Below are 26,066 nucleotides of genomic sequence, written 5' to 3'. Positions count from 1 at the left end.
GCAGAAGATGTTGATGACGTTGCAGTGAGTCACTATGGCTTAGCTGATTGATTGCAGGACTCGAGATGAAGGTTTCTGTAATTTCCAGTATTGTATGTTTGTTTGGCTCTTGAGCTGTCATTTTTATTTAATGACTTGCTTTATAAAGGTATACAACTTCTTCTCTACTGATTAGATCGATTACTTGGAACTTCCTCTGAGGTTTTTAATGATTGTTGTCCTAATGTGCCAGTGTTATTATGGGTGATGCAGTCCTCTGTTCTGGAGGTCTGCCCTATATTCTTTGTTCCTGGGTGCTTGCATTTACGTTTTGAGATATGAAATAAACTTTGGTTGAGTTGGCCCAGCTTACCAAGCTAACACAGGTTGCTGTTGGAGATTGTTCTTTTCCAATTAATCTTTCCTCAGCTCCTGTGTTATCTTTAAATGTCATAACTTCTGATGTCTGCTTCTAGATTATTCCTTAAAATTATTAATAGTAACCAGTCCTTGGAGCTTTTCAGTACCAGTGTGTTTGATGTTTCCTTTCCAAACATAGTTACCTCTGGAGCTCTATCAAACTGCCAGTTTTGTATCTGAAAAATATACCAAATGTCACAGTGTTCTTTTTCTACATCTCAGTCCATATTTTACCAAGTCAAAAATGTCACAAGATGTTCTATCTACTCAGTTTTATTACCTCAAGGAATGAAGAAGGGTCAGTTTTAGATCTCATTTCTTCCAGTTAACATGCCTTCTAGAAAGTAGTAATTTTATTCTTCCAATCTTACCTAAAACTGTAATAAAAAAGGGGGGGGGGGGGCGGGGGAATGATTTACTTAGTATCATGTAAAAGACTGGAGTGTTAAATATCTCTAACATAAATTAATTTTCAAATCTATTCCCTTAGGCAGAATATGAGGTATCTTCAGATGAAAAGCGTATAGACTGTGGCCTGAAAGTCTTAGAGACCTACTTCACTAATGGGGTAAATACATTGTACTGCAAGATACTGTCAAATGTGTTGTAAATTTGAGATACACTAGACACTTAAATTGTCACAATGTTTTTAGTAAACTGACCTTCAAACTTTGTTAGTCCAGTTTTTGGCTTTCTGAAATGTATACTGCCTTCTAAGATTGTGACATTTACCTGCTTAAGCAGATATTTTGCTGTTAACACTATTGTCATTGTGACTTACTCTCTTATGTTTTCAAATTAAAATACTGGTTTTAGGTAAAGATATATTTGTTTAGCCTCCAAGGAAGACTTATTAACAAAGAAACTCAGTCTGTTCTTTGATGTCTGAGAGAAGCTTTTCAGTGAATATGTAATTACATATCTGCTTTATATGAACAGACTTTCTTACGTCAGTCACCCTGAAAAAGGCTTTACCCCATATGAATGTCTTTCTGCCTTAAAACCAGACAGACTCCAAGTTTGGAACATCTTCTCAGATAGTTTCTTTGGAACTACCATAAATCGCATGCCCTTTTGGCGAAAAACAGATTTGTTTGGGCTGGTTTGAAATAATTTCCCAAACTGTGTGGGTGTTTCTTTCTCCTCCCTTCCATCCTGCCAAAGCAAGTAGATAACTTGCTCTTGTAGTAGTAGACCTATTGAAAGAAAAAGCTTGTATTATTGCCAAATCTAGTTCCCAGGATATTGAAATAGAAATGCATTGAATGTTATTGCAGTTCTTTAATGGGGAACAAATAGAAATTTTATCTGAATCTGACTTCTATAGTTTTCTCAGTGGTCAAATTATTCTTTTCCTTTTCCCATAGTAGCCAGTTTTATTTTGAATTTAGAACTTTCACTTTATTAATTTAAAAATTGTTTTCATTGTTGTCTTTTGCTTGTTTGTTTCAAATAATGTAAAGTCTGCAGCACACTTGCCAGAAATACCTCAGGAAACAGTAAATGAATGTAAAGCAAGACTGGAAAAGAACCCTTCTAAAGACCTTTTTGTGGACTGTACTAGGTACGTTAAAAATGCATAATGCTGTGTTTATGTATCTCAAGAGAAATTTATGCATTTGTGAGACAAATGAAGGGTGAAGTTATTACACCAAGAAGGATTTTGTGTCTGACCTGAGTGTAGGTAAGATGCTTGGAAAAGATTAATTGAAAAGACTAGGTTTTTCCTTCAGAAACATTGCTTAACTTCTGCAGAACTTTTTCTTAAATGCTGTTTTTGCTGAAAATTGCATTATCTTCAAGTGGTGTGGCTACTACCAAGTATTCTTTACATTAGAATGGTATTTCTTTATTATATTTTTAACTTTTGAGTGAGCTCTCTTCTATGATAAAGGTACTTACAAAATCTAAAATTAAGTTAAGGATTGGGACTTGAAAGGCTTGTGAACGCTGTTGCACAATTTGTGGTTCTTGAAAATGGGTTGAGCTGATGCCAACAGTTATATTCAACTAAGGTGGCTGGTTAGAAGATTGATCATGGTAATTAACACAAACTAATTTTGTTCTGAACTCACGCAGTGATATTTCACACAGCTGCAGCAGGGAAGGCTTTTCTTGGAGGGACCGTACCTGTTTACAAGTGTTGCATGTCTTTCTAAAGCCTTCATGCGTCTAATACTACTGGTTTTTCAAGGCGTGCTTGGTCATGTCGGAAGACTTACATTATGTTTTGTCACTGCTTGGGTCATCTCCCTGGCAACAAAAATCAGCATAGTTTATAACCACCCGAGATTAGAAGATTGAAAGGGATGTGTGAGAACACCTAATAAAACATGTCTCAAATGGAAGATCCGTCTTGTAGTCATGCCCTGTCCTTCGTCCAATAAATACCTGAATACAATTTGAGTGACTTCCTAATTTTGTTTCATCTCCTTGTGTTTAGTTTAAGGAGAATGATAAAGATGTACGGAGTTCAGGCTTGGATGTGTTATTAAGTATTCCAATTTCAAATCCTAGAATAAAACTTCACCTACCAGCTTCCAAAGAATGTATGAAAGCTTTTAGATCCGTTCTTGTGAATACCTTTTAGAGGTCATATTTGTGGGGCCACAGTTACACTGCATAACTGCTGATAGGCCAATGTTTAGGGGGGCTTGAAGACAGTGAGAATACAGTGGTCAAACTTTCTAGTTGCTGTAAGTAACAGTGGTTTGGCATTCACTAGTATTTTGGCAGGAACAGTTTTCTGTGACAGCCACTCTGTGAAATATCTAGGTTAAAACCATTGTAAAGACAATGACCGGGTTTTTCTGCCTACAGTTCCATTATGTCGATTTTAATAGATTGATCTGCTACTTCATCTGTTTTCCAGTATAATTCTGACTGAGTTTATTTTTCTGTTTCTAGAATTGTCCATGAATACCTAAGCAGGAGACCTTTTGAAGCTTACCAAGAAAGTGTGTTTTTTTCCCGTTTTTTACAGTGGAAATGGCTGGAAAAGTAAGTTTTGTTTTGTTTTATAATGTGTGTATGATAATTTTGCTCTGCTTTGTGACCAGTTCTGCTTGTAAGGCAATAATGCTGTAGAGCCCTAATGAATACCATTGCTTATTTGAGAAATTATGATCTGAAAGACAAATGTGTAAATGATCATGTTCATGGGATAGCGAGAGAGCCACTACTCTGAGTATCTGTTCAGGAGCCTTTATATAGTGAATTTGTATTACATAAATGCAAATTTATTATCATATTTCTATATGTTTGGCTGTCAAGTGTGCAGTGGGATAACAATCTTTCTTGGGAATTCTGTCAGTCTTTAGTTTTAAATGTAGTCTAATTAGTAGTTAATAAGTATGTTATAAAACTAGATTAATCTGCTGTGTGACTGGGTAACTAATCATTTTTTTCAAGGTGGTAGAGACAGATCTAGTAATTAAGAGAGCAAGATATTTCTTTATCAGCAAATAGTTTAGTCTTTTAAATCAATACTAAATGAATGTCCACACTTTGTCACAAGGTTGAAATTGGTACAAATTCGTTCTTATTCAGTGCTTTTGGGAATTGTGATCACCTATTCAAACATTAAGGTGTTTGAACATGAATTTTATGGTAAATTCCAATTACCCTGTGTCTCCGACTGAATTAGCAGCAAAAGCCAGGAAGGGAACTAGGGAAGCTACTCAAACAATTAAACCAAATGAACATCCATTTGCTGTATTGAGAACAAAGCTGCATTAACAGTGGATGCTCCTTAAAAAAATCCGCTCACCACCACCATGAAATAGCCCTGCCCTGATGCATGTTTAGCAGTATTTTAGCATAGAATGGCTGACATATTTACTGCTTCCAGTTACCTCTTCCTCTTCAACTACATCAAAACCTGAACAATTTTTTAAATTGCTCTTGAATCACTATTGCATACCACAACTTTTTTTTTTTTTTTTTTGAAAAAGTGAAACAGCAAAGCAAAGAATAGTTTACCTTTTTTTAAATGCGTTGTAAGCATGATCTTGTTGAAAAGCAGCCTACGTGTCAGCGTACTGCAACTAAGGAAGAAAACTGGAGGTAATAATTTGACTACTGATGAGATCAGATAAGGCTCTAACCCTAAATGACACAGCTTTTTTCATGCTATTTTGAATATCTGGTGACCACATGAAGGGACCCATGGTTCCAATCAGTGCACCCCTCTCGCTTTAAATTCAGCTTATTATAATGCTGTCTTCACGAGATCAAAACAACTGTTATTCAGCCAGATGCCATTGAACAGGAAGGACAAAAAGAGGACAGACCTCGGGGTGGGGAGGGATTACAAACTCTTATAATTCTTGTTACAGTAATTATTTCTTTCTGTTAATCAGGCAGCCAGTAACCAAGCACACATTTAGGCATTACCGAGTACTAGGAAAAGGTGGATTTGGAGAGGTGAGTGCAGGGGTATCTTATTGTAAGGTACTGTGTTAACCTTAAACATTAATACAGAGGAAAAGCAGGTTTGCTTATTTATTTATTTATTTTTCTCTTGGCTCTAACAGTCTACATTTTGACATCAACTGGCAAACTGTCATCAGCCCAAACTGCTTTCTTTTAATGTGCTAGTCTTATTATTGTAGATCATACACAAAATTGGAGAAAACTTCCCCCGACTATGACAATTGTTGTTTCTGTTTAGAATTTTTACTTGGCATTGAGGACATAGTTTTGTTTCTACTTAATAATTACATAGTGTATTCATAAAGTTTATGTGAAAATCTCTATTTCATTCCCTTTATAATTCACTTTTTTTTTTTTTTTTTTAATCTTTCAACTGTATCCCTATATTGAAGGGAAAGGAGGGTTACAAAATTACAGAAGACGCTAGTCTTCTGTCCTGCTTTCCTAGAAACATATTGTTATCACAGTTGGGTATTTCACCAATACAAGATCTGCAGTTTTACTAATTATTCAATCTCAGCAAAAGTGCATTGGCTCCTATATAATGTTTTGTTTCACTTCTATTATAGCTTTTGTGACCCTCTTAAGTTGTTCTGTGGGCAAAAGTGCACTTTTCATACTTAGAGGCCTTCATTTTCTGAGATCATTCAAGAGTTTGGGAAAAAAAAAGATGCATATATTTTAAGAAAAATAAAATTTGATGTAAAACTAGTCTCTGACACGCCTTCTCTCTTTTTAGGTGTGTGCCTGTCAAGTACGGGCAACAGGAAAAATGTATGCATGTAAGAAGCTAGAAAAAAAGAGAATAAAGAAGAGGAAAGGGGAATCAATGGCTCTAAATGAAAAAAGAATTCTGGAAAAAGTGAATAGTAGGTTTGTAGTAAGTATCTAGTTCTGATCTTGTTCTCGTGAGTTTGTCTGGCATTGTTTGCTTCATTTCAGTCTTTTCCAGGAGTTTTTGGCATAAGATATTTTCTAATTGATTTAGAGAATGTGTGACAACTAAGATAAATGATTTGATAGAGTAACTAGTATGTTTTATGTGATTGTTAGTAGTTCAGTGCAGAAAGTTTTTATACCCAGTATTGAATTAGTTTTAGTGTGCCCATTAAATTTAATATTATTTTACAATGTGTTAAAATTGTTTTTCTTTGAATGTGCTTTGAATTCTGCTTTAAAACTTCAAATGCGCTTTTAAAGCATATACCTAAAACTGAAGGAAATAAAACTGTAGTATTCTTCCAGCCCCATCAACAGTTCATTCCAAGTACAGTCAGAAGATAGATTATAAGGAGCTGTACTGAATCTTTGCTGTTGGCAAGTTCTAAGCAAGGCAAATATATAATTATTTGAAATAAATAAGATAGAAATTGCACGTTTGATCTTAAATAACTTACTCATTTTCTGTAGCATAGGGCAGCTTTGAGTCTTGAAGCTCAGGGAGACGGTTTGACAATCCATAAATGCTGAGGTATTAATAAAATAAGATACATGTATATGCACATGTTATTTTATAAAGAGTTATACATATAATGTGCAGCTGAATGGTCTCACCAATAAATTTGTTGTCTGGATAGGGCTCTATGGATGTCTAAACAAATATGTTGCTAAACTGCTGCGTGTGGTGATACAGGGTTTGTTTATACATGCAAGCTGGTCTGGATTCCTTTGTCTTCAAGTACTTTACTCCAGGAAGATAAACATGGTGGGGTTGCTCAAGGTGTAACCTTAGTGGACAGCAAAAAATTCTCTGCTTTGCTTGTTTTCTTTTTCTTTTTTTTTTTTTTTTTTTTTTTTTTTTTTCTTTTTCCCCCAGTGAATTCATATATTGCTTGTGTTGGAAAGAGGAGCTGTGAATTGGAGTTTACAAGCGACTAATGGTCATCTTCTCCTCTGTCCCCTTTTCAGGTTAGTTTATCCTATACATATGAGACAAAAGATGCCCTGTGTTTAGTACTAACCATAATGAATGGAGGGGATTTGAAATTTCACATATATAACATGGGAAATCCTGGCTTTGATGAAGAAAGAGCTATTTTCTATGCTGCAGAACTGTGTTGTGGTCTGGAGGATTTACAGAAGGAGAGAATTGTTTACAGGTGAGTACCATCTTTAGTACCAGCTCATACCTTGATATTTCCATGTCTGTTTGGCATTAAACGTAAGAATTATTTTCTATTAAAACATACTTGTATTCAAACTTATAGTGAAAGAAGCAAAAAAAATGTAGTTTTTTTTTTTTCACCATGTGTCCCTTAAACTTACTGACTTACTGATCGTATTTGTCTTCTTACTGGTTATTCTGGTCTAGGTACTTGCTGAATTCTAAAACATTAAAAAAAAAATAAATTCAAGATTTGTTTGCAAACTCATAGAAAATCATGATTTGCAAAGCAATTTGATTAGCAATTCAAATAAATAAGCAAGCTTTAGGAAAATATATTTGCATTCATGTCCACTCTGAAGTAGATGTTCACAGAAGACTGAAGTCCTTTGCTGCGTTGCTCATTACACCCATGTCAGTCGTAATCTTGCATAGCTTCCATGTAGTGAGTCTTAGACTTTTTCCATCCTCTATGTGGAAGTCTAACATACCCACACAGCAGTCAGTCTCAGAAATTAGCAGAACCACAGAGTAAATTGGACTTACACATTGTTCCCTAAAGAGTTTGGCCAATCTTGTGATGATGCACAATGTGTTTTCGTGTGTGTAGGAGGGAAGCAAGGATAAATTGAAGAGTCATGTTTTCACTCGTTATTCTCATATGGATCAGCTACAAGTATGTAACTTCTTGCTTCCCAAGTGAAAACAAATGTGATTGTTTAAAAACAAAAACAAAACCCACAGCCCTTGTGTTTAAGTTCAGCTTGTTAGCTATTTGCATACTAGATCTTCAAGTGCATATGTTAAATCCTAGCGTTATCTGAAATTCCAGACTTCAGAGTGGTCATGGTGTCTAGATCTGTCCTTTTTTTTGTTCTGTTTTTTCATCAGTTTCCAATTATTGGGAGTTTTTATGGTCTGCTACAAAAACTTGGTTTGTGAGTAAGCGAAAAAGTAGTTTCACAACCAACTTGTGAGTCAAATTGCATCTTACTGAAAAAAATGGAAATTATTTTTAGTTCTCTGTTAGTAATGAAATGATGGACCAAGAGTCAGTGCATGTGCTAGTACCAGAATAATCTGTATGCTCAGGGTGAAAAAGAAAGGGCTTAAATTTAGTCATAATACCTGAAGACGTTATGACATTGTTTAAACAACTCAGTATAGGACATACTAGGGGAGTTACTGCCCACTAAATAAATGGATGAAAGGAGACTGATTATACCATGTCAACTCCGCTGCACTTGAGGACTAAAACTAGAAAATGTTTGAATAATTTTATGGTCTCGGTAGAATTACTTTTGGCCCTGCTCTTATTAATAAAGAATGACCAATTCCATGCAAGGAAGTCTTGTTTTTTTTCTCCTTTGCTGAAAGTAGGTTTTTTTTTCCTGATATCTGATTATTTTTTTTCCATATGTATTTCTTCTTGTATAATGTATTCAGGAGCTTAGTTTGACATTTTCCATTTTTACAGTCAAGAAGCCAAAAAAGGTGGTCATAGATGTGTTCAGGATGTCGCTGCTTACAGTGATAGGTTACATGATCAAAATTCCCTGTCAGGCAACTCAAAGGAAGTGCATTTAGGAATCAATACAGTGACAATGTAAAATAAACGGACCAGGAAAACTGGAAGAATTGACCATAATTATTTTACCCTCACCAAAGAAGTTTTGCTGGCAACCTGCAGTAATCATGTTTTTGTGAGGAACAGGACAACTTGAAGTACATCTTCACTATTTCTACAATTTATTTTTCCTAATTGTGGTAACTAATATATTTCATTTTCTGGAGCAAGAACAGAAGGAATGTTCTTTGTCTCTTGCTGTCATTTAAAAAGTATTTAATACTGAAAGGACCACTGAATTTCCAAAACCAAAGCTAGTTCTTATTGTTGCCCTATCCCAAGGAAGGGACTGAGCCCGTTTACGTGTTCGGTAGTAGCTTGTGAAACTATCTGTAACTTGCCGTATGTTGCTGACATTAGAAAAAATAAGCAAACAGACAGGAACAAGTAGTGGAGCTGTTCTTCCGTATGCTGCAGAAAACGTTTGCTATGTAGATCAAAATCAGGATTCGCATGGAACAGGGTGGGGAATAAATACTACCTCCTTTCTTAAAGGGACTTCGGTGCTGCAGTTTTACTGCCGGAGTTAACTGTCTCTGCAAGGGTGGTAGTGTTTTTTTTATCACATAAGCTGTCGTGAGATCTAGATTTGTCTCTCAAACTCATGGAGGTGCCCAAAGCTCCACTGCTTAATGTGTCTGCAAGGCCAAAGTTTGCCTGTTGAATACACAGTGGATAAATGAAGTAGCTCCTTGCCCATCTCCTGCTTTTGCTTCAGAGCAGACGCCTTTACACTGAAAGCCCTGGAAGGATTTCATTCAGTGCTGTTCAGTGACTGCACTGAGTTCCAGTCCCTACATGAAGCACTTCTTCATCAGAGAACCCTTGAATTAGCAGAACATGCTAATAATTCCAGATAATCTTGAGAGTATTACATTTATTTCACATCTTCTTATCAAGAAGTTTTCTGTGTAGGAGGGCTGCTGTAAGCTATAGCAAAAACAGACCACTGCATGCTTAGTCCAATTAAAAAAAGTATATATTTTTAAATCTATTTTTTTAAATGAACCTCTTAATTTGGGGGGGACAGGGAGGGTTTGAATATCCCATAACATGTTTGGTTTTTTTTCTTTTGTTCTTAAAGGAAACATTTACAAGATGTCTCTAAAGTGCAGAATTGCAACACAGCAAATGAATTGCTCTTTTACTCTTTCTTGAGTCTTGCTAACATTTAATAGCTAAGGAATGTTTCACGTGAAACTTCTGTTCCCAGGAAAAGAAGTAGCAGAGACTCTTAGAAAGTTGATTGCAAACAATCCTATCTAGATACAAGTGCCTAGTAAGCTTCAGGAGCTGCGTGTCAAAATAAAGGAATTGAGTTTGAATTGATGATACTTAAGTGTATGCTTTTAGTTCTCTTTGTTGATATTCTGCCACAACAGGATGAAATGGAGCACCAAACTGCAGCAAGTACCGACTTGTCTTGCTGGTGTGGGTTTGCATGGCTAATGGCTCAGAGAAAGGTCTTCCGCCTGTGAGCACAAACTTGGTTGTAAGATGGTGGTTCTTCGTGTCAGGATTTTAGTGTTGTGTCTCTCATCTGTGAAATAGGTTTTTTTTTTTTTGTTTGTTTGTTTTTTAAGCATAAATGGGATAAAGAGTTGGGAAACTCAACAGTTAAACGATTTGTATTACAGGTCCTCAACTTTACAACTCTTTTGTCTATAGGTGAAAGCTGGAAAAATACCTTTTATCAGAACAGTTATAAGAAGCCCTGCATTGCCTCAGTTACCATTCATTCATGATGGCTGATAATTTTACCTCTATATAATTCATATTTTTTTTCTGTTTAATTTGTAGAGACCTGAAACCTGAGAATATACTCCTTGATGACTGTGGTAAGTAAAAATTTTAAATTTGGAAATCAGGAATTACAAAACTAATTAACACTGTGCCAGGAATCAAATGAATTAGTATCTTCGTAACAGAGGGGACCTGACTGACAAATGTTAATATTCTAATGTGTTTTAATTAGTAAATTAAAAAAAGACCAAAACACAGGTGTCCATGCTTTTTAGAGAGTATGAGAAAATACTGCGGCCGTGGGAGAGGAGAACAACACATAATATTATAAGGGTCAGTTTCCTACCTCAGAATGACTTTGTTTCCTTTTTTCTCCTCCTCCTCCCTCCCTCTTTATGTAATTTGGCTAAAACTTTTGCATGGATTTGTTTTACTTTTACGTGGATTTGTTCTTTGTTTGTCTTTTCATCTTTTCCTATGAAAACGTAATTTGTTAGAAGCAGTGCCAGAATTACACTTAATCAGTAAAATATAATATTAAGTAATAACGAGGAAAAAATCTGAGGCATGAGTGTTTGTTTTAACACTTAACTAAAACAGCTTGGTTGGTTACTGGTGTAGATATGGCTCAGGAGAATCAAAGAAGTAAGGAAAAATATGAATAAATGTTTTTATGTATTATTTTTCTTCCAAAAGCCATTTTTTTTTTTTTATAATGCCTTTGTATTAAATCTGTCAGAATCTTCTGGATTCACTGTAGAACATGTGCAGCAATCACCTTCTTCTAAGCTGTGGAGGAATATTACCAGTTTGTTCTTGTAATTGTTGAGTATTAAAGGAAACTTTGCATTTGGAGTGATTAGCACAAAGCTTAGCTTTTTTTTTTCTTTTTTTTTTTTTTTTGAAAGTCAGCATGTTCTGACTGATAAAGTGCTTAAAAAAAAAAAGCTTATGAGAAGTCACTTTGCAAGAGCTAAAGCTTTCTTAGACATCAAATGCATTCTTTAATTTTTCTCCCCAGCAAAGTCTTGCAAAAGCAGAAGGTTTCTTTGAGGGAAAATGTAGCCTTACAGTACTGCGCGAGAATGCTTTCTCGGTGCCAGGGATATTCAGATCTTGTTCCAGAGAGCAGAGGGGACTAATTAGAAAATCACTTCAGGAGCTCACATGGTGCACTTGACAAGGGGTTCATCAGATGTCAGGGAAAAGAAGAGCATCTGCATGTATTTAACATAGCATTTGGTGCTCAAGAGTATGTAGTTATTCCTAACCAACATAAAAAGTGACACTTAACTTTTTCTACTCTCTCTCTCTGTCTCTCTCTCTCTAGTTCCCCCACCCCCCCCCCCCGATTATCTAGCACATGTAAATAAGAAATGGATATGCTAATATTTAGCACAGATGCTGCTGAGCTTTTTGAATGACAAAATATTTGCAAAGGACTGTGTCAAATATTTGAATGGGCTACCCAGAGAGATGATACACTTTAGAAGGCTTTTTTTCTAGAAACAGATTTTTTTTAACAAAATGTGGAGCAGACTGCTTTATCTGGAGGAGGGTGTGCTAGAGACCTGAAGTCCTTTTCATCCTGAATTATTCTGTGAATCTGTGATGGTTCTGTAAAAAACACTGTCCCTGACAATGTATGTAGTATTCGAAATGTATTGGGATTTTTTTTGTTGTTGCTTTCACCCCTAAATCTTTCTACCACAGTTAAGGAGCAATTTTCAGTTTGAAAATTCAGTGGACAACGAACTTGTCTTTTTTTCTATCTAGCCTTTTTTATTTTTAGTGAGAAAATAGGTTTTATATTTTCAAATTAGAACAATGTCAATACAATTCTTGCTTTGAATTGCCTTAGATTATTTTCTGTTGAGTCTGTCCAGCAAAGAGCTATATTTGTTCATGGAGATGTGAGGGAGTGTGGGGGTGAACTTGCTTCCTTTGCCATTCTTGGACTTTCCCCGTCTGAGCAATATTATTCATGACAAATCACAGTTCTCCATAAGCCTGCCTTTACATTAGAGGTCCTAATGTAAATGGCACGCATAATGGGAGAGGCAGTTAACTGGAGTTGGCTTAAGTTTGGCTGATAAATTGAAATAAAAGCTGAAGTTTTCTGCAGTAGACTGAGTCATGAGAAGGGGAAATCCTAATAGTGAATTGGCATGTTATATTATAAGTAATTCTAAGTAGATTTGGTCAGGCTACTTCTCTTTTTGGGTAGAAGTGGGGATAGCAATCCCAATTACTTGTACTCATCATTACTAGGGTACTTTGTTAGAGGAAAACCTGATGTTTCAGTACAAGTTATAGCTTTGTTATATTAGGAATGAATGGAGAAAATTCTGATGTTTTGTTAGGAAGTGAGAAAGCTAGGTGTTTGTGTGTGGGAATACAGAATGGAAAAATACACATATCTATTACGTAGATCCAGAAATCAAAATAAGCAGTGATAATTTCTTTGATACTAGAGTTGCAGCCCATGCCAAAACTAGGAACAGAGTACTTGACAATATCTTTGTGTGTGTGTGTGTGTATGACCTTCAGGAAATGAGTTAGATCTCTACCTCTCTTCCTTTTACGTGTTTTTAATTTAAAAAAAAAAAAAAAAAGCTGTGGGAGGGACAACTAAATCACTCCTTTCTGGTTATAGAAACTTAATGTTGTGAGGTATATGAATGTTTTAATATTTTGGGTATCTTTTTATGAGGTATGCAAGAGAAATTTGTTTTTAAATACGATATTTTATTGTTTGCTGACCATATTTTATATCTTTTAACACGAACAGGACATATAAGAATTTCAGATCTTGGATTAGCTGTGCAGATTCCAGAAGGAGAAACAGTCCGAGGACGGGTTGGGACTGTTGGTTACATGGGTATGTGAAATATCCTTTGCTAGTTATGTTTCACCAGCAAGTTAGGTTAAACTTCTGCAAATATATGAGTGACTTGTATGAAGAACTATATTGGGTCTGGGAAGAAAGGTTACAGTACATGGTGGAAAATGTTAGTTATAAGCCTTCCAGTAAACATGAAGAATTAACCTTGGAAATTCTAGTTTTAGGTTGAAGAAAGCAAAGAAAGCACTTAATTTCTTCTGAACCGAAGCACTAAAAAGCTTAGATGCTTCTATTGGATACCCATAGAGTCCTCACCATAGAAATTAATATTTCTTCAGAGTACAAAGGAGTTGCTTAGAAACTTTTTGCACAGAGCCAAAAGAGTACCTGAGGGTTTTTCGGTATTTAACAAATTAAAGTAAATTGTCATGGTTTTTGTTTGTCTTGTCTTGTAGCTCCAGAAGTGCTCAAAAACGAAAAGTACACATTCAGTCCAGATTGGTGGGGTCTCGGGTGTTTGATTTATGAAATGATTGAAGGACAGTCGCCATTTAGGAAACATAAGGAAAGGGTCAAACGGGATGAGATTGACCGGAGAGTAAAGGAAGACCAAGAAACATATTCAGACAAGTTCTCTGAGGAGGCAAAATCCATCTGCAGGATGGTGGGTGAAGAGACATAGAGGTTTGAAAATTAAATTTCTAATCCTTTTAAGAGATGAACTGCTTTATTTTAAAGTCTTCTGTTGAAGAAGACTTGTATTTTGTATTTTTTTTTTATTAAACTGGGTTAGTGTGGAATAAGAGCTCTTAAATCTTTCTCTGGTTCAGATGGACATTTCTGATGCTCTGTGAGTCGCTTGTTTATCAGACTTTGAGAATTCAGAACTTTTTCTCGAAGACAAAGGGAGACTGCGTAAATGGATTTCTCATTCATGTGAATGAAAAAATGCAACACTTCTTAGAGCACACATGATTATGTGACAGAACACAATAACATCTTCAACTTTGATACTGCATGAGGAGAAATGGCAGAGTAGTATACTAGTTGCCTAAAAAGAGTCTGTACAAGACAGCAGCTTTTTTTTTAATCTTTTGTACTCTTAAATTTAGTAAGAAGCACACCTATGCAGAAAGCTTCAAAAGTTTTCTTTTCTAGTTTGTGCAAAATGGTTAAATTACTTAACCCATTGAAAAAAAAAAAAAGTAAATCTGCATTTCCTGAAAGTAACATCAACTGCAAAAGCTATTCAACCTGGCATCAATTAAAAAACAATAATAATAATAAAATAAATAAATAAATATTTTATATATATATATATAAAAAAAACTTTGGGTCTAATCTTAATTATCAGGATAATCAACAGTCTTTTTTTGTTTTGCTTTGTTTTGTTTTTTGTCTCCTGAACATCTTTTTGCTCCTGGAATGTTGTAGTTTAGGTTTTCAGTTCATTTTGATACCACAATAAGGTTCATCTTGTAAAAGCCCAAGTAAAAAAAAGATACAGATTTTTTTCTTTAAATTTTGAGATAATATCACTAGCTCAGCTTTTTTTTTTATTCATACCTTTGCAGTTACTTGCGAAAAATCCAGGTGAACGACTAGGCTGCACTGAAAATGGAGCTGCTGTTGTAAAACAACACCCTATTTTCAAGAATATTAACTTCAAGAGACTGGAAGCTAACATGTTGGAGCCTCCATTCTTGCCAGATGTAAGTAGGTGAGACAGATTTGATTAGTATCTAAAAAAGGCATGAACTGTCATAATTCTGTGTCAGTAATCATGTGACCTCCAGCGAAACTTTTAAAGTTATTTACATTGGCGGAAGAATGCCATTGTGTAGCTATTGATGGCTAGTTGTTTTGTGGCATTTTATCTGAGATTACCACTATTGTAAATTGTTTTCTGTGGCACTGTGGAGCTTTGTAGCTGATTTCTTAGCCCTGAAAACTCTGCATTCCTGTATCAGATGCTGAATAAATAAAGATTAGCTTTGAGGAAATAACTCTGGAGTTGAAAGGAAGGTAACAGAGGACAAGTGAATTATGACAACCAGTAAGAAAGTCAGAGATGCTGCATCCTCTTTCTGTTTTCAGTATTCCTGTTGTGTTATTTGCAGGATAGACAGAACTTCTCAGGTGCATTATGATGAGATTATTTAAGTTTCTGCTTTTGCATTATCTGTATAGTGTAATTTGGTGATTAGCAATGTTAAAAAACAAAACGAAAGTGCAGATATTTCATGCCCCGCTCTGCTCGTCTAGGGGACAAAAAAAAAAAAAAAGAAAAAGGAAAAAAAATACTTAATGAAGCAATATTGTCTTGTACTGCAGCCACGTGCCGTGTATTGTAAAGATGTTCTGGATATAGAGCAGTTCTCAACAGTAAAAGGAGTGAACCTGGATACTACAGATGATGACTTCTATTCCAAGTTTGTTACGGGTTGTGTCTCAATCCCTTGGCAAAATGAGGTATTGTATATTTCATAGAAGATTTTCTTTAGCACAGAAAATGTGAAGGTTCATTAAGGGATATAATCATGATATTAACTTCTGTGGAATATGAAGAAATTTTTCCATTAGACTTGTTTGCTTAGAGACTTTGGAAAAAGTTTTTTTCCCAAAACATTAATAAATTACTAAAAATGGAAGGACTGCCATAAATTTGCATAAAATAAAGTCTGGCATCTTGTCATGCTTGCAGCCTACAGAACAGTATTCAGCATCAGTGTCACCATACCTTCCTTGTTCTTCTAACATACGTTATGGAGTATTGCAGTTCATGCCCAAATGTCACTAGAGTATCCAAATGATGTAGTAATAGCAGGCTTACCTTTTCTAAGGTTTCAAAACAAACTATTCAGCATCAGTCAACTCAGACTTTCTATTAAGGTTCTTTGCTCTGACAATGAACAGTCTGGGATTCTGCATAGATCATTTCTCCTACTCAGTCATGTTTATTAATAAAGTTGAGTCCATGCCATAAAGGTATTCAATTTGTTAAGCTCAGTTGCTCTGAAATGAGCTGAACAGACAGAAAGAAAAACAAATATATAGCAATAATATATAACAATACAGAAAGCAAATCCACTTCTTGTTCTAAAAACTGCTTATGGCATCATAGGCAGGAGAAGTGCCTTCCCAAAGTGAAGCATCACAGTGTTTACGTGCATATTGGTGGGGTTTTAGTTTTCTGGGTGGTCAAGGTGAGTGTAGACTTTGCCTTCCTTCATGTAGGTCTGCAAATGATGTTTTGGTAGCAAGTAACTGCTAGGAGTACAGTCAGAGTAAATAGATGATAAATGGAATATGTTTGAGAGGCTTGTATGGATATTTAATTTATTTCATGTCTTTCAAAGATGATTGAAACAGGATGCTTTGAAGATATTAATGCATTTGAAACTGATGGTACTGTGTCACCAGACAGAGAGAGGTCTCCTAAACCAAAGAGAGGCTTCTTTCACAGACTTTTTAGTGGAGAGGTAAGGGTATTTCTTTTCTTTGATAAAATTTCCAGTGAGACCTTAACATCTGTTCACCTATAGCATTAAATAATCTGATAGGAAAAATAGTTTTTCCATGAATACAGAGAGAAATGAAACCTGGCTTATTGTGGCTTTGCCCCTCACTGCATTTCAGAAACTATAGCAGTCTATAACTCCAGGAGTTTTTCCTCCTTCAGCGTTCTGTATTCCTCTAGTATCTGCTAGCTGTTGATTGTGGGGAAAAGGTAGTGTATGCTGCTAATAAATAACTGTCTTGTAGGACTTTTCTTTCTGAAGGTATTTACTCAAGTCTTGTTCCTTACCTATTCTGACAGCTTTTTGTAGAAGACTAGGTGATTTGAGAGATAGTTGAGGGCCCCCTGTGTAAAATCTTAAATAGAACTGGGTAATTTATTCAGAAGTGTGATTGGGCAGTGCAACTTGTAGTACTTGCTCCTTTAGAATTACTTTAGAAAGGAGCAAGTATTCCCAACGAATCATTCAGGTTGGAACAGACCTCTAAGACCATCTAGTCCAACTTTCAACCTAGCACTGAATCATTCCAGTGTATTAAGCTAAGCAAAGATAACCCCTAAATGAATGAGTGTGAAGAAGTGTTACGAAACAAACATTAAAATATTTTAGGAAGTTTAATGCTATCACCAAAACAACAACATAAATGTTTACATAGCTTTTGATAATGCACAGCCTTTCATACAGACATGAATTCTCCTCTTTAATAAACATTTAGATGTACATGAATTGAATCCCCAAATGTTTACTATCTAAAAGATAGGACAGTGTGCTTGCTTATAGGCAGTGAGAAATAGGCTGTTTCTGAAGTTTTTCTGTAGATGTATTTCAGAATTCTGCTTGCTCAGTATGCATGCACTTAGAGTGGAATTATTTTAAGAAGCATGAGTGTATTCCAGTAGACAACACTTCTCTAGAAACTACTTTTGCTTTCAAGCGGAAATGGAATTTTAAATTTGCTAGGAGCATATCAGTAAGTAGCCACAACAGGGCTGTGTATTAAAATTGCATGATGATGATTTTTGTCATCAGCTGGTAACTCACCCCTGTAAAATGGTGCAATGCTAATGGCATGTATAATAGTACTGCCATTTCTAGTTCACCTTTCCAAATTCACTTCATCCACTTTCATAGTAAGAGAACGGAAGGAACAATTAAGTATAGAATCATAGAGTATCAGAGTTGGAAGGAACCCACAAGGATCGAGTCCAACTCACATAGCTAAAGTTAAAGCTTGGGTCTTACCTGTGGTCTTACCAAACTGAATCAGCAGGGTTTGTATTGTTCTTTGTACTGCGAGTCCTAAAAATACTAAAATGTATGTTGAGAGCTCTTAAAGACACTGCAGTTATTTGTCCTGTGAAGTTAAAAGAAGTACAGAACCTAAGGTTAAATGAAACTTTAATGACTTGAGCTTTGGGGCTGGGCTGTGGTTTCCTTTGATACTCCCAAAGCATTTAGTTAGTATGGAGCAAAATGTTCTGGAAACAGATCCAACCCCCTCCCTGCCACCCAGCCTTTGTGCCCCATAACACATACGAACCAACAACAGTGTTAGTTCTGCAGCTAAATTTGTCTTTGTCTTTTCTTACAGGTCTGCTTTAAATCTGATTGCAGTGATGATGAACAGGAGTCCTCCAGACTTTAAGTCATTTTACTGTCATCAGAAAGGATGAGCAAACTTTAAATGTTTTATATCTCTGTAGCAAAGTGTATTATATATATTTTTTATCTGAGTTCAAGAATTTTTGTACATTTGTACTTCATTTGTTTTAAGATGTATATTTTCACTAAAGCTTAATTGTACAAAAACCGAGTGCCATTTGAGTGAGTGTGTTTCTGTATGTATTTCATTTCTTTTTTATTTTTTTTCTCCCCAGTGGAATGAATCTAGAAATACTAAAAGGATTTTCAAGCACAGAGATAATACCCATGTCATAAATTTAACTTGACTTTATGCTTCTGGTAAAACACTTCTTGTTCATCAGGACCTTTATTAGCTGTTTTTCTTAACAGCAAAGTTACTGTACTGATAAATTTTGTAATTCTGTTGTTATCTGGAATCATGGCAGTGCTATAATTTAATGCATCTCTCAAGAAACTGCTAAGGAAAAAAAAAGGAATTCAGTGCACCATGGCCAGCTATTATGAAATGCTCTTTACTTTTTAGATCTGATAATTGCCTTGCTCTGTACTTACTTTTTTATAGAATTCTGGGCATTTAGCTTAATCTTGTAACAAACTGTACGTACCCCATTCTTTTCATTTCCACCTATCTTATACATTCTCTCCATATGTTTACATGCAAGTAGACCTATGCCAAAATTTTTGTAATTTTTTAGTACTTTGCCCATACTGAAAGGATTTTTTTACCCGTGGGGACTCATTTTTATTTTTTCCTGCAAATGAAATTGTTTACAATTCCATGTAGGGTGTTTATAGTTTTATAATGGGTTAAAAAGCAAAGCACAGGCTCTTCTTTAATACCTTATTCTCTGCTGATTACATTGTAATGTGCAATGTTGTAGCATTGACAGTAATCACTGCCACTGAGGGAAGGACAAGGTAGTGTTAAGTATAGAATTAAATTATGTAAACAATCTTTACTTATACCCTTTAAAAACTTACACATGAAACCTGCTTTTATGGTCACTTAACAGAGATGTGGAGCTGGTATTGGAGTTTTAGTTAAGATTACCTTTTGTTTATTAGTAAAACTCTTTCCATTCTCTTGGAAACTTGTCAAACATCCACTCTTACGGGCTCAAAGTGTGACAGACTTTATTTTGTAAGGCTTTGTGTAAAGCATTTTATCTGTGTATGAGAATAAATTTAGGGAACACATCTTCTGTTTTCAAAATTTCAATTAGAGTATTGAAATCTAATGGAACGTTCTTGGAGTTGGAGATCGGACTTTTGCTATATATTATGTTCTATATTCTGAAGATTGTCTCCACTGAGCAGGCATTTTTTTCCTGTCTCTAGGGCTGCGACCAGGCTGCATATGTTTTATATGCACAGACCAACTGAATATATCTCTACCTCAACAGGTTTTTGCTTGTGATCCACTGACCCATTGGGAGAAACTTAAGCTACTTCTGAAAGGCTCTGATGATATATGTGGTAGTTAAGCCTATTGTCAGGTGTAAATTCACAGTATTTTGTCTCCAGTGGCAAATGTTTTAGTTTGTTACAATTTGAAATGAGTCGGAAAACCAGTGCTTTACGGAATTCTGCTGGGGTTGAGTTGGTGTCTGTTTGGAATTATTCCTCTTGGATATCGTCTCACAGAAATGCAGAATGACTCTTCTTTGGTGCATGTTGAGAATGACTCTGTTTTTGGTGCATGTTTCCTGATGTCTAAAATGGCACAGAGGACAGCAAAATGACTACCACAGAAAGTACAAAGAGAAATTGTCGGGAGGGGAGTTTGAATAAATTACTGGATGACAAATCTGAAGCAACAGTGAAAGGATCAGAGACTTGACAAAGAGAAATACCTGCAGTAAGGGTGTTGGCTAGAACCATTACGTGTGAGACAGTGAGTTGCCATGGTCTGACCTGACCCTCCGTATTATGTACTGCAAAAAGACCTGACCCTCTTTATTATGTACCGCAGTAATAGAAGGAATCTAAAAAGATGGGAATGGAGAAATGGAGAAGTATCAAAAATTTTTATAAATACCTACCTACTTGGGCTATTGATCATGTTTCTCTTATCAACAGGCTTTATTTTTTAAGATCTTAGGTTTACTGTTTTGAGGCAAAGGTGATGGTATATTGACACTAGACATACGGAGTGACAGTCTGGATTTAATGCCTGCTTAGAGCAACTTGAAATTTGGTCAAGAATACCAAGGACACAAGCTGGGAAATTTTATGAAGAAAATACAGGAATTAGCTTTAACAAATATAGGAAATCTGAAATTAAATTGAATGTGCATTTCAAACCTTCTTTTCATTCTGGAGAGAGATGGATTTTAATTAAAAATAGGGCATGTGTGTGGGGAATCACTCCTGCATTTTGGCGTGCTGAGGCTTAACACTTATCCTCCAGGGATCTGTGAAGAAAAGAGACTAGATGAAGAGAAAAGGCAAATCATTCCTAAGAGCTGGTTCCTTCAATTATTTATACATCTGCTGTTCTGGACAAGGTACTCTGACCATGCAACGAAGTGGTTTTTTGTGTGTGTGTTTTCATGAAACTTTCAGTTCACAAGTTTTCCCTTGTGTTATGAATAATACTGCTGGTTGGTTGGTTTCTTTTTGAGGGTAACTACATGTTTGCAGGGTTAAGACCTAAATTTTGTGTTTGTAGTTTTTATTTTATTTTATTTTTTTTTCTTACCTGTAGGGTCAAAATAGCATTTTTCAACCTAAAAGTTTGTTCCTTTTGTCATTCAGTGTGTATGACCTTACTCTTTGCACAACTTACTAACCTTATGTAATAATAATAAATACATTAAAGCTGTTGCCATCTGTGCAAGTATCAAGGTATTAAAATATAATCAATTAGTAAAGATGTCCACGCATATGATGACTAAATATTGTCTACTGTGAATACCCTAATGAATTAGAAAGGACAAGAAAGTAAAATCAACATCATTCTCTTTATACGGTACATGGAGATTAAGATGTTATGCTGTGTAATGTAAGGCGATTAATATTGCTTAAATGTCTTTACTAGAGCTTGGAGATTAGCTTGGAGATTCATTTTCAAAGTGAAGAAAGGGGTAAGGAGAAGGGAGAGCACATGGAAGTGAAATACTGTGGTTTGATAAATGTAATATGAAGTTTGCTCTTGATTTATAGTAGAATGCAACTGAGACAAAAAGGGGGGAAAGCAGCAGGCTGTGATTACTCACAATGTAGCCTTTTATTTCCACAAGGCTGTAATTAAAAAAAAAAAAAGTCATTCTGCCTTCATTACAGCTCCATGAATTCAGGTTCCAGATCCATGTTACAATGTTCTAATAGCAGTGAGACAATCCCACAGCACAAGTGCTTTGTTCTATTGGTGCAAGATGTGGAAAGATCTATGAATTTGATGGAGTTATTTGTATGAGATCAATCTTTCTTTTCTGTGGCTTGTGTTTTCAAGCATTTGTGTATGTAAGTCTTAATGTCTGCTTGCGCATACCTCATCAATCTATATAGAGAGCTCGAAATTGAAACTGTGAAAACAAGGTACCAGGATCTTACTGGCTTTCTTAATGCTTTTAAATGTTGCAGCCAACAGAATAGAATCTTCATGCCTCAGGGTTGGTTTCTTTCTTTAAAAGAAATTGTCACCTTTTTTTCCTCATTGTTGTAGTGTTCATAATAAAGATGTTATAATCTAGAGCGGATACCAACAAAACAGTCTCAGCTGAAGAAAAGAGGACAAAAATAATTACTGTATAATCATAAATAGGAAAACTGTGGTGTGTCAATAACAAAGAGATAGTTAGTAGTATATCTTAGCCTATAAAAGATGTTGCATATTCAAATATTTAAATTCAGACAATATACCATGTTTTTAATTATAAAGCAATCTCAGAATAAAATTGTCTGATTCGAGAAATCAGTGATAGAAGCTATTAAAAACAACTAAAAATCCATTTTTGTAGTGCACTTCGATTATTTTTCCAAGTATATAGATGTAAGAAATTTCTCACTGCCATTTGTACAAATGAAGAATACTAGTTCAGTTGCAAAATTCTGATCTATCTGCCAGCTCTGGTGAATTTTAATAAGTCAGAAAATATCTTTCAAAATTCTCAGACAAAATCTGATACAGATCATATTTGTAGTCATGATAAGCAAGAGATCTTATTTCACAGATGATTTGATATATTCAATTGTAAAAAGTTGATAAAATAAGTCAACGGAAATAATATTATTTACTATGGTTGACTACTTGATATTATACTAATTTACCATTGGAATTATCTCCTTCATTTTTGCATAGATTATACTAATTTAACATTGGAATTATCTCCTTCATTTTTGCATAGATTTTCAGAGAGTGCTTCTTTTCAAGACATGGTAAAAAGGGATTTTTTTTTTTTTTTTAAAGGAGAAGAATGTTAAACTAAATTTATGTTTACTTTGATTTGAATTACCTGCTTGGCTCATTTAGGTGATGATGATGTCTCTTCTGCTGAGTGTACACTTCTTTTATTTCATACTTGTTTTTATGGTGTAACTCAAGTTTCGCACATGGCACATAGGTAGCCTTTCTCTCATGTTCCACACGTGTCCAAAATACCAGAATTCTTTTCACGTGTAATGATGTTGACTGTTAAATGTGATGTGTTAGTTTCAGAATCTCCAAACCACTGAATTGTTCTTGTATGAGCTGTTTTCCTGGATGTTCTATCACTGTTGTACCTGAAATAAAAGCAAAACACTGCCGCACATATCAACCACAGGTATTATTGTCTAATGTGATTTATTCACCATGTCTATCATGGTAGCAGGGATATATAAAGGAAAAATTGTAATAAAGGAAAAATCACAATTTGTTGAAATAGCAATGTGTTTTATGTGCTTTTAATTTTTTATTTTTTATTTTTAACCAATGTGTGAGTCTGTTGGATCCAGGAAAAAGTACCCTAGCTCTGTTATATTTGCTTAATTGATATCATATCTCTTGGTCACAATTTTATTTTCTATGTTAATTTCAAACAGATTTGTGGGGATGGGCTACTTTACATTAACACTGTAATTTTACTGTGTAATTTTACTGTTACAATTAACACTGTAATGTTACTGTGGTAACATTACGATGTGGATGTAAGATCGGCCAGTAATAGCTGTACCTCAACCTGAATTTTCCATTATTGCCAAAACAGACTAACAACTCTCCATGAAAGAATTTATACCTTGGCATTAGTTGGATTTGTGTTTTATTTGTATCAAATACTTTTCAACAGTAAGCTGCTTGCGTTTTTAATGTTGTGCCCTATTTATGTAAAGACTTTCACTGTAATTTTATGACATGAGTTAATGGGCTAAGCATTTATTTGTTTTACAGATCTTCTTCAAGTTAAGTGTCTGTAACAGTAATATAATCATGCTATTGGCACATTGCAGATTACCTGTGCATATGTTGAACTAAGCAGGCCAGTAGTCATGTGAAGTTTGGATTATGTGAGTAGAACCACAGACCTGCTGAACTGGGTTTGGAAATGGCTTAATAGCAACTTCAGGACAGTGCAAAAAATATTCTTAGCATGATCTTCTATTTGTTCTTAACCATTAAATGAAGAAGTAGCCTATGCTAGAAGAATGAAGAAGTAGCCTATGCTCTTGGTAGCCTATGGTTAGGAAACATTGGCAGCATTTGTGCCTTTCTTACAAACAAGGTAAAAGCATGTTTCATCTTTTTTCTCCTTGAAGTGGAGATGTATCCATCGTCATCCACTGAATTATAAATAACCTTTTAGGTATTGGCTATTACTCCATTGAGACTGACTTTTTTTTTTTTTTTTTTTTCCCTGTTTGTGGTAACAATGGCTTTAGGAAAAACTCCCGTTCTCTAACCCTTTCTGCTGCTTATTGCCCTTTGCCAGCTGTACACACCTTTGTTTTTGCCAGTGCAGCTGTTTGTGGGGCTATTTGAATAGGATCAGTGATACAATCCATGTTTTTGTGAGTATCAGTATACTTAAATTGGGAGAGCCTCCTAATAAAGCACTTGCCAAAGAAACCCCCCCGACCAAAGACAGCCCTTCCAGTCACCCCAACTCCTGGATAAGGAGCCATAGGGCAGATGCTGCCAACACGATCTGGGAAGAAGAGGAGAGCAAAGAGGAGCGCTTGTGGGCAGGCATTGCCTTTGCCTTTCTGCCGGTGAGTCAGCGACCCTTAGGGGACTGGTGCACATCTTGATCTAAAGCTTCAAAACAATTTTGCAGAGGCTGACTGGGTCGGTGGCTTGTTTAATCTTTGATAAAAGCTTATGCTCTCTTTAATGTGCTTAAATTTAGTTCCCAGTGTGCAATTATTGCATGGTGCGTGCAACACTGGAGTCGCACGCTCATCTTTTTTCATGTGTCATTTGCCAAATAAAAAATTCATGATCATCCATATGTTCTAGAGAAAACTCTCTGCAAGCTTTATTATAAAATGATCAGGAAAATACTTGATCCTTTTTGCCTTAAAAGCTCCTGTTTTGTTAAGACTTTTATAATGAAATGGTGCCTCTTTATAGCTTGAATTGCTTTCAGGAATAGATAGATTTACTTTCAGAGGAAAGTTACAAACGGTGCATCATTTATTTGCGTGCCAATAATTAACTGGCAGAGCAATGTTTCACTGAGCATGTGGCAGGAACGTGACCAGTAAGGCTGTTTGGGGTATTTCAGCTTTCACATTGACGCTGGAATCAGAGTTTTATGGGGGAGGTTGAAAACCTGTGCACAGGGGCTGGGGTTCTGGAGCTTTTTGGGGGTGTGTGGGAGCACTTGTTTTTTTTTTTTTTTTTTCCTAATGTCCCTGTCCAAGTGACTCAGTCACCACCTCTGTTGGCTTGAGTAGCCAGAGCCAGGAGCTGCTCTTGTTGGAATTACTGGAACCCATTTCATGCGTTTCTGAGGTAACAGCTGACGTGCCAGCTCTTATCAGCTATCACTTAATGCCTTAATTAAATTTTTCTGTCAGAACGCTCGTGTGGAGGGCTTGGGCTTTGCGCGGGGCTCCTGAGGCGATTTTCAGAGGGCGGGCGCTAGGACCCAGCAACCGCGGGGCGCTCCCGCCTTCAGCGGGAGGAGGCGGCTCCCTCCTTTCGATCGGACACGGCGCCTGTCGCTCTTTCTCCTTCCCGGCTCCTCATTTGCTCGCAGATGAGGCAGGGGGCGCTGTGCGCATGCGCAGGGCTCCCGGCCAGCTTAAAAAGCCTCGCCCCGAGGCGGGCGGGGCACAGCGGGCGGAGCGGGGAAGGGAGGGCAGGGGTGTGGCTTCGGCGCGGGGGCTGCCGGGACGGCTCCAAGATGGCGGCGGGGCGGCGAGCGCGGCCCCCTGCGGCGGCGGCGGCCGCCTGAGTCAGCGCGGCCTGGGCTGAGGCGGGGCTGAGGGGGCGAAGGCAGGCGGGCACCGCCGGGCGCCCCTCGGGGGGGGCCATGGCCACGATGGAGAAGCTGATGAAAGCCTTCGAGTCGCTGCGCTCCTTCCAGCAGCAGCAGGGGCCGGCCGCCATCCCTGAGGAGCCGCTGCAGAGACCGTGAGTGAGCGGGGACGGGCTCTGAGGCGGCCCCGGAGGGGGGGGGGGGCCGGGACCCTGCCGCGGTCACAGGGCTGGGTGGCAGCCGGGAGGGTCCCCACAGGGGCAGCCCCGGCTGGAGGCCTCCGGGGCTGGAAACTTTGTGGGGAGCCGGGGAATTGCAGCGGGCCGGGGGCTGGGCAGGAGGTGCA

At 36.7% G+C, this 26,066-nt stretch overlaps 2 protein-coding genes across 4 annotated transcripts in view; both read left to right on the top strand.

Annotated features, from left to right (window-relative positions):
* GRK4 (G protein-coupled receptor kinase 4) overlaps positions 1–23,196 on the top strand; it is a 37,399-nt gene extending 14,203 nt beyond the window's left edge. Inside the window, exons 4-16 of one of the 2 annotated variants that reach the window (XM_082760173.1) lie at positions 890–967; positions 1,863–1,963; positions 3,307–3,399; positions 4,761–4,824; positions 5,573–5,713; positions 6,742–6,932; positions 10,365–10,402; positions 13,099–13,188; positions 13,608–13,816; positions 14,727–14,864; positions 15,487–15,624; positions 16,512–16,634; positions 18,265–23,196. In XM_082760173.1, the coding sequence (XP_082616299.1) occupies positions 890–967; positions 1,863–1,963; positions 3,307–3,399; positions 4,761–4,824; positions 5,573–5,713; positions 6,742–6,932; positions 10,365–10,402; positions 13,099–13,188; positions 13,608–13,816; positions 14,727–14,864; positions 15,487–15,624; positions 16,512–16,634; positions 18,265–18,318 (1,458 nt within the window). In that variant the 3' untranslated portion in view covers positions 18,319–23,196. Of the gene's footprint in view, positions 1–889; positions 968–1,862; positions 1,964–3,306; positions 3,400–4,760; positions 4,825–5,572; positions 5,714–6,741; positions 6,933–10,364; positions 10,403–13,098; positions 13,189–13,607; positions 13,817–14,726; positions 14,873–15,486; positions 15,625–16,511; positions 16,635–18,264 lie in introns of those variants that run through there. The other variant, XR_014317472.1, reaches the window with a different exon arrangement.
* Positions 23,197–25,637: 2,441 nt separating this feature from the next.
* HTT (huntingtin) overlaps positions 25,638–26,066 on the top strand; it is an 84,296-nt gene continuing 83,867 nt past the window's right edge. For both annotated transcript variants that reach the window (XM_082760171.1, XM_082760170.1), the window contains exon 1: positions 25,638–25,875. In XM_082760171.1, coding sequence (XP_082616297.1) covers positions 25,775–25,875 — 101 coding nt within the window. In that variant the 5' untranslated portion in view covers positions 25,638–25,774. The remainder of the gene's footprint in view (positions 25,876–26,066) is intronic.

This window comes from Aythya marila (assembly GCF_965140915.1).
Source record: "Aythya marila genome assembly, chromosome: 4".
In the NCBI taxonomy this organism is placed as follows: Eukaryota; Metazoa; Chordata; class Aves; order Anseriformes; family Anatidae; genus Aythya; species Aythya marila.
This window is presented reverse-complemented; position numbering and strand designations above follow the sequence as displayed.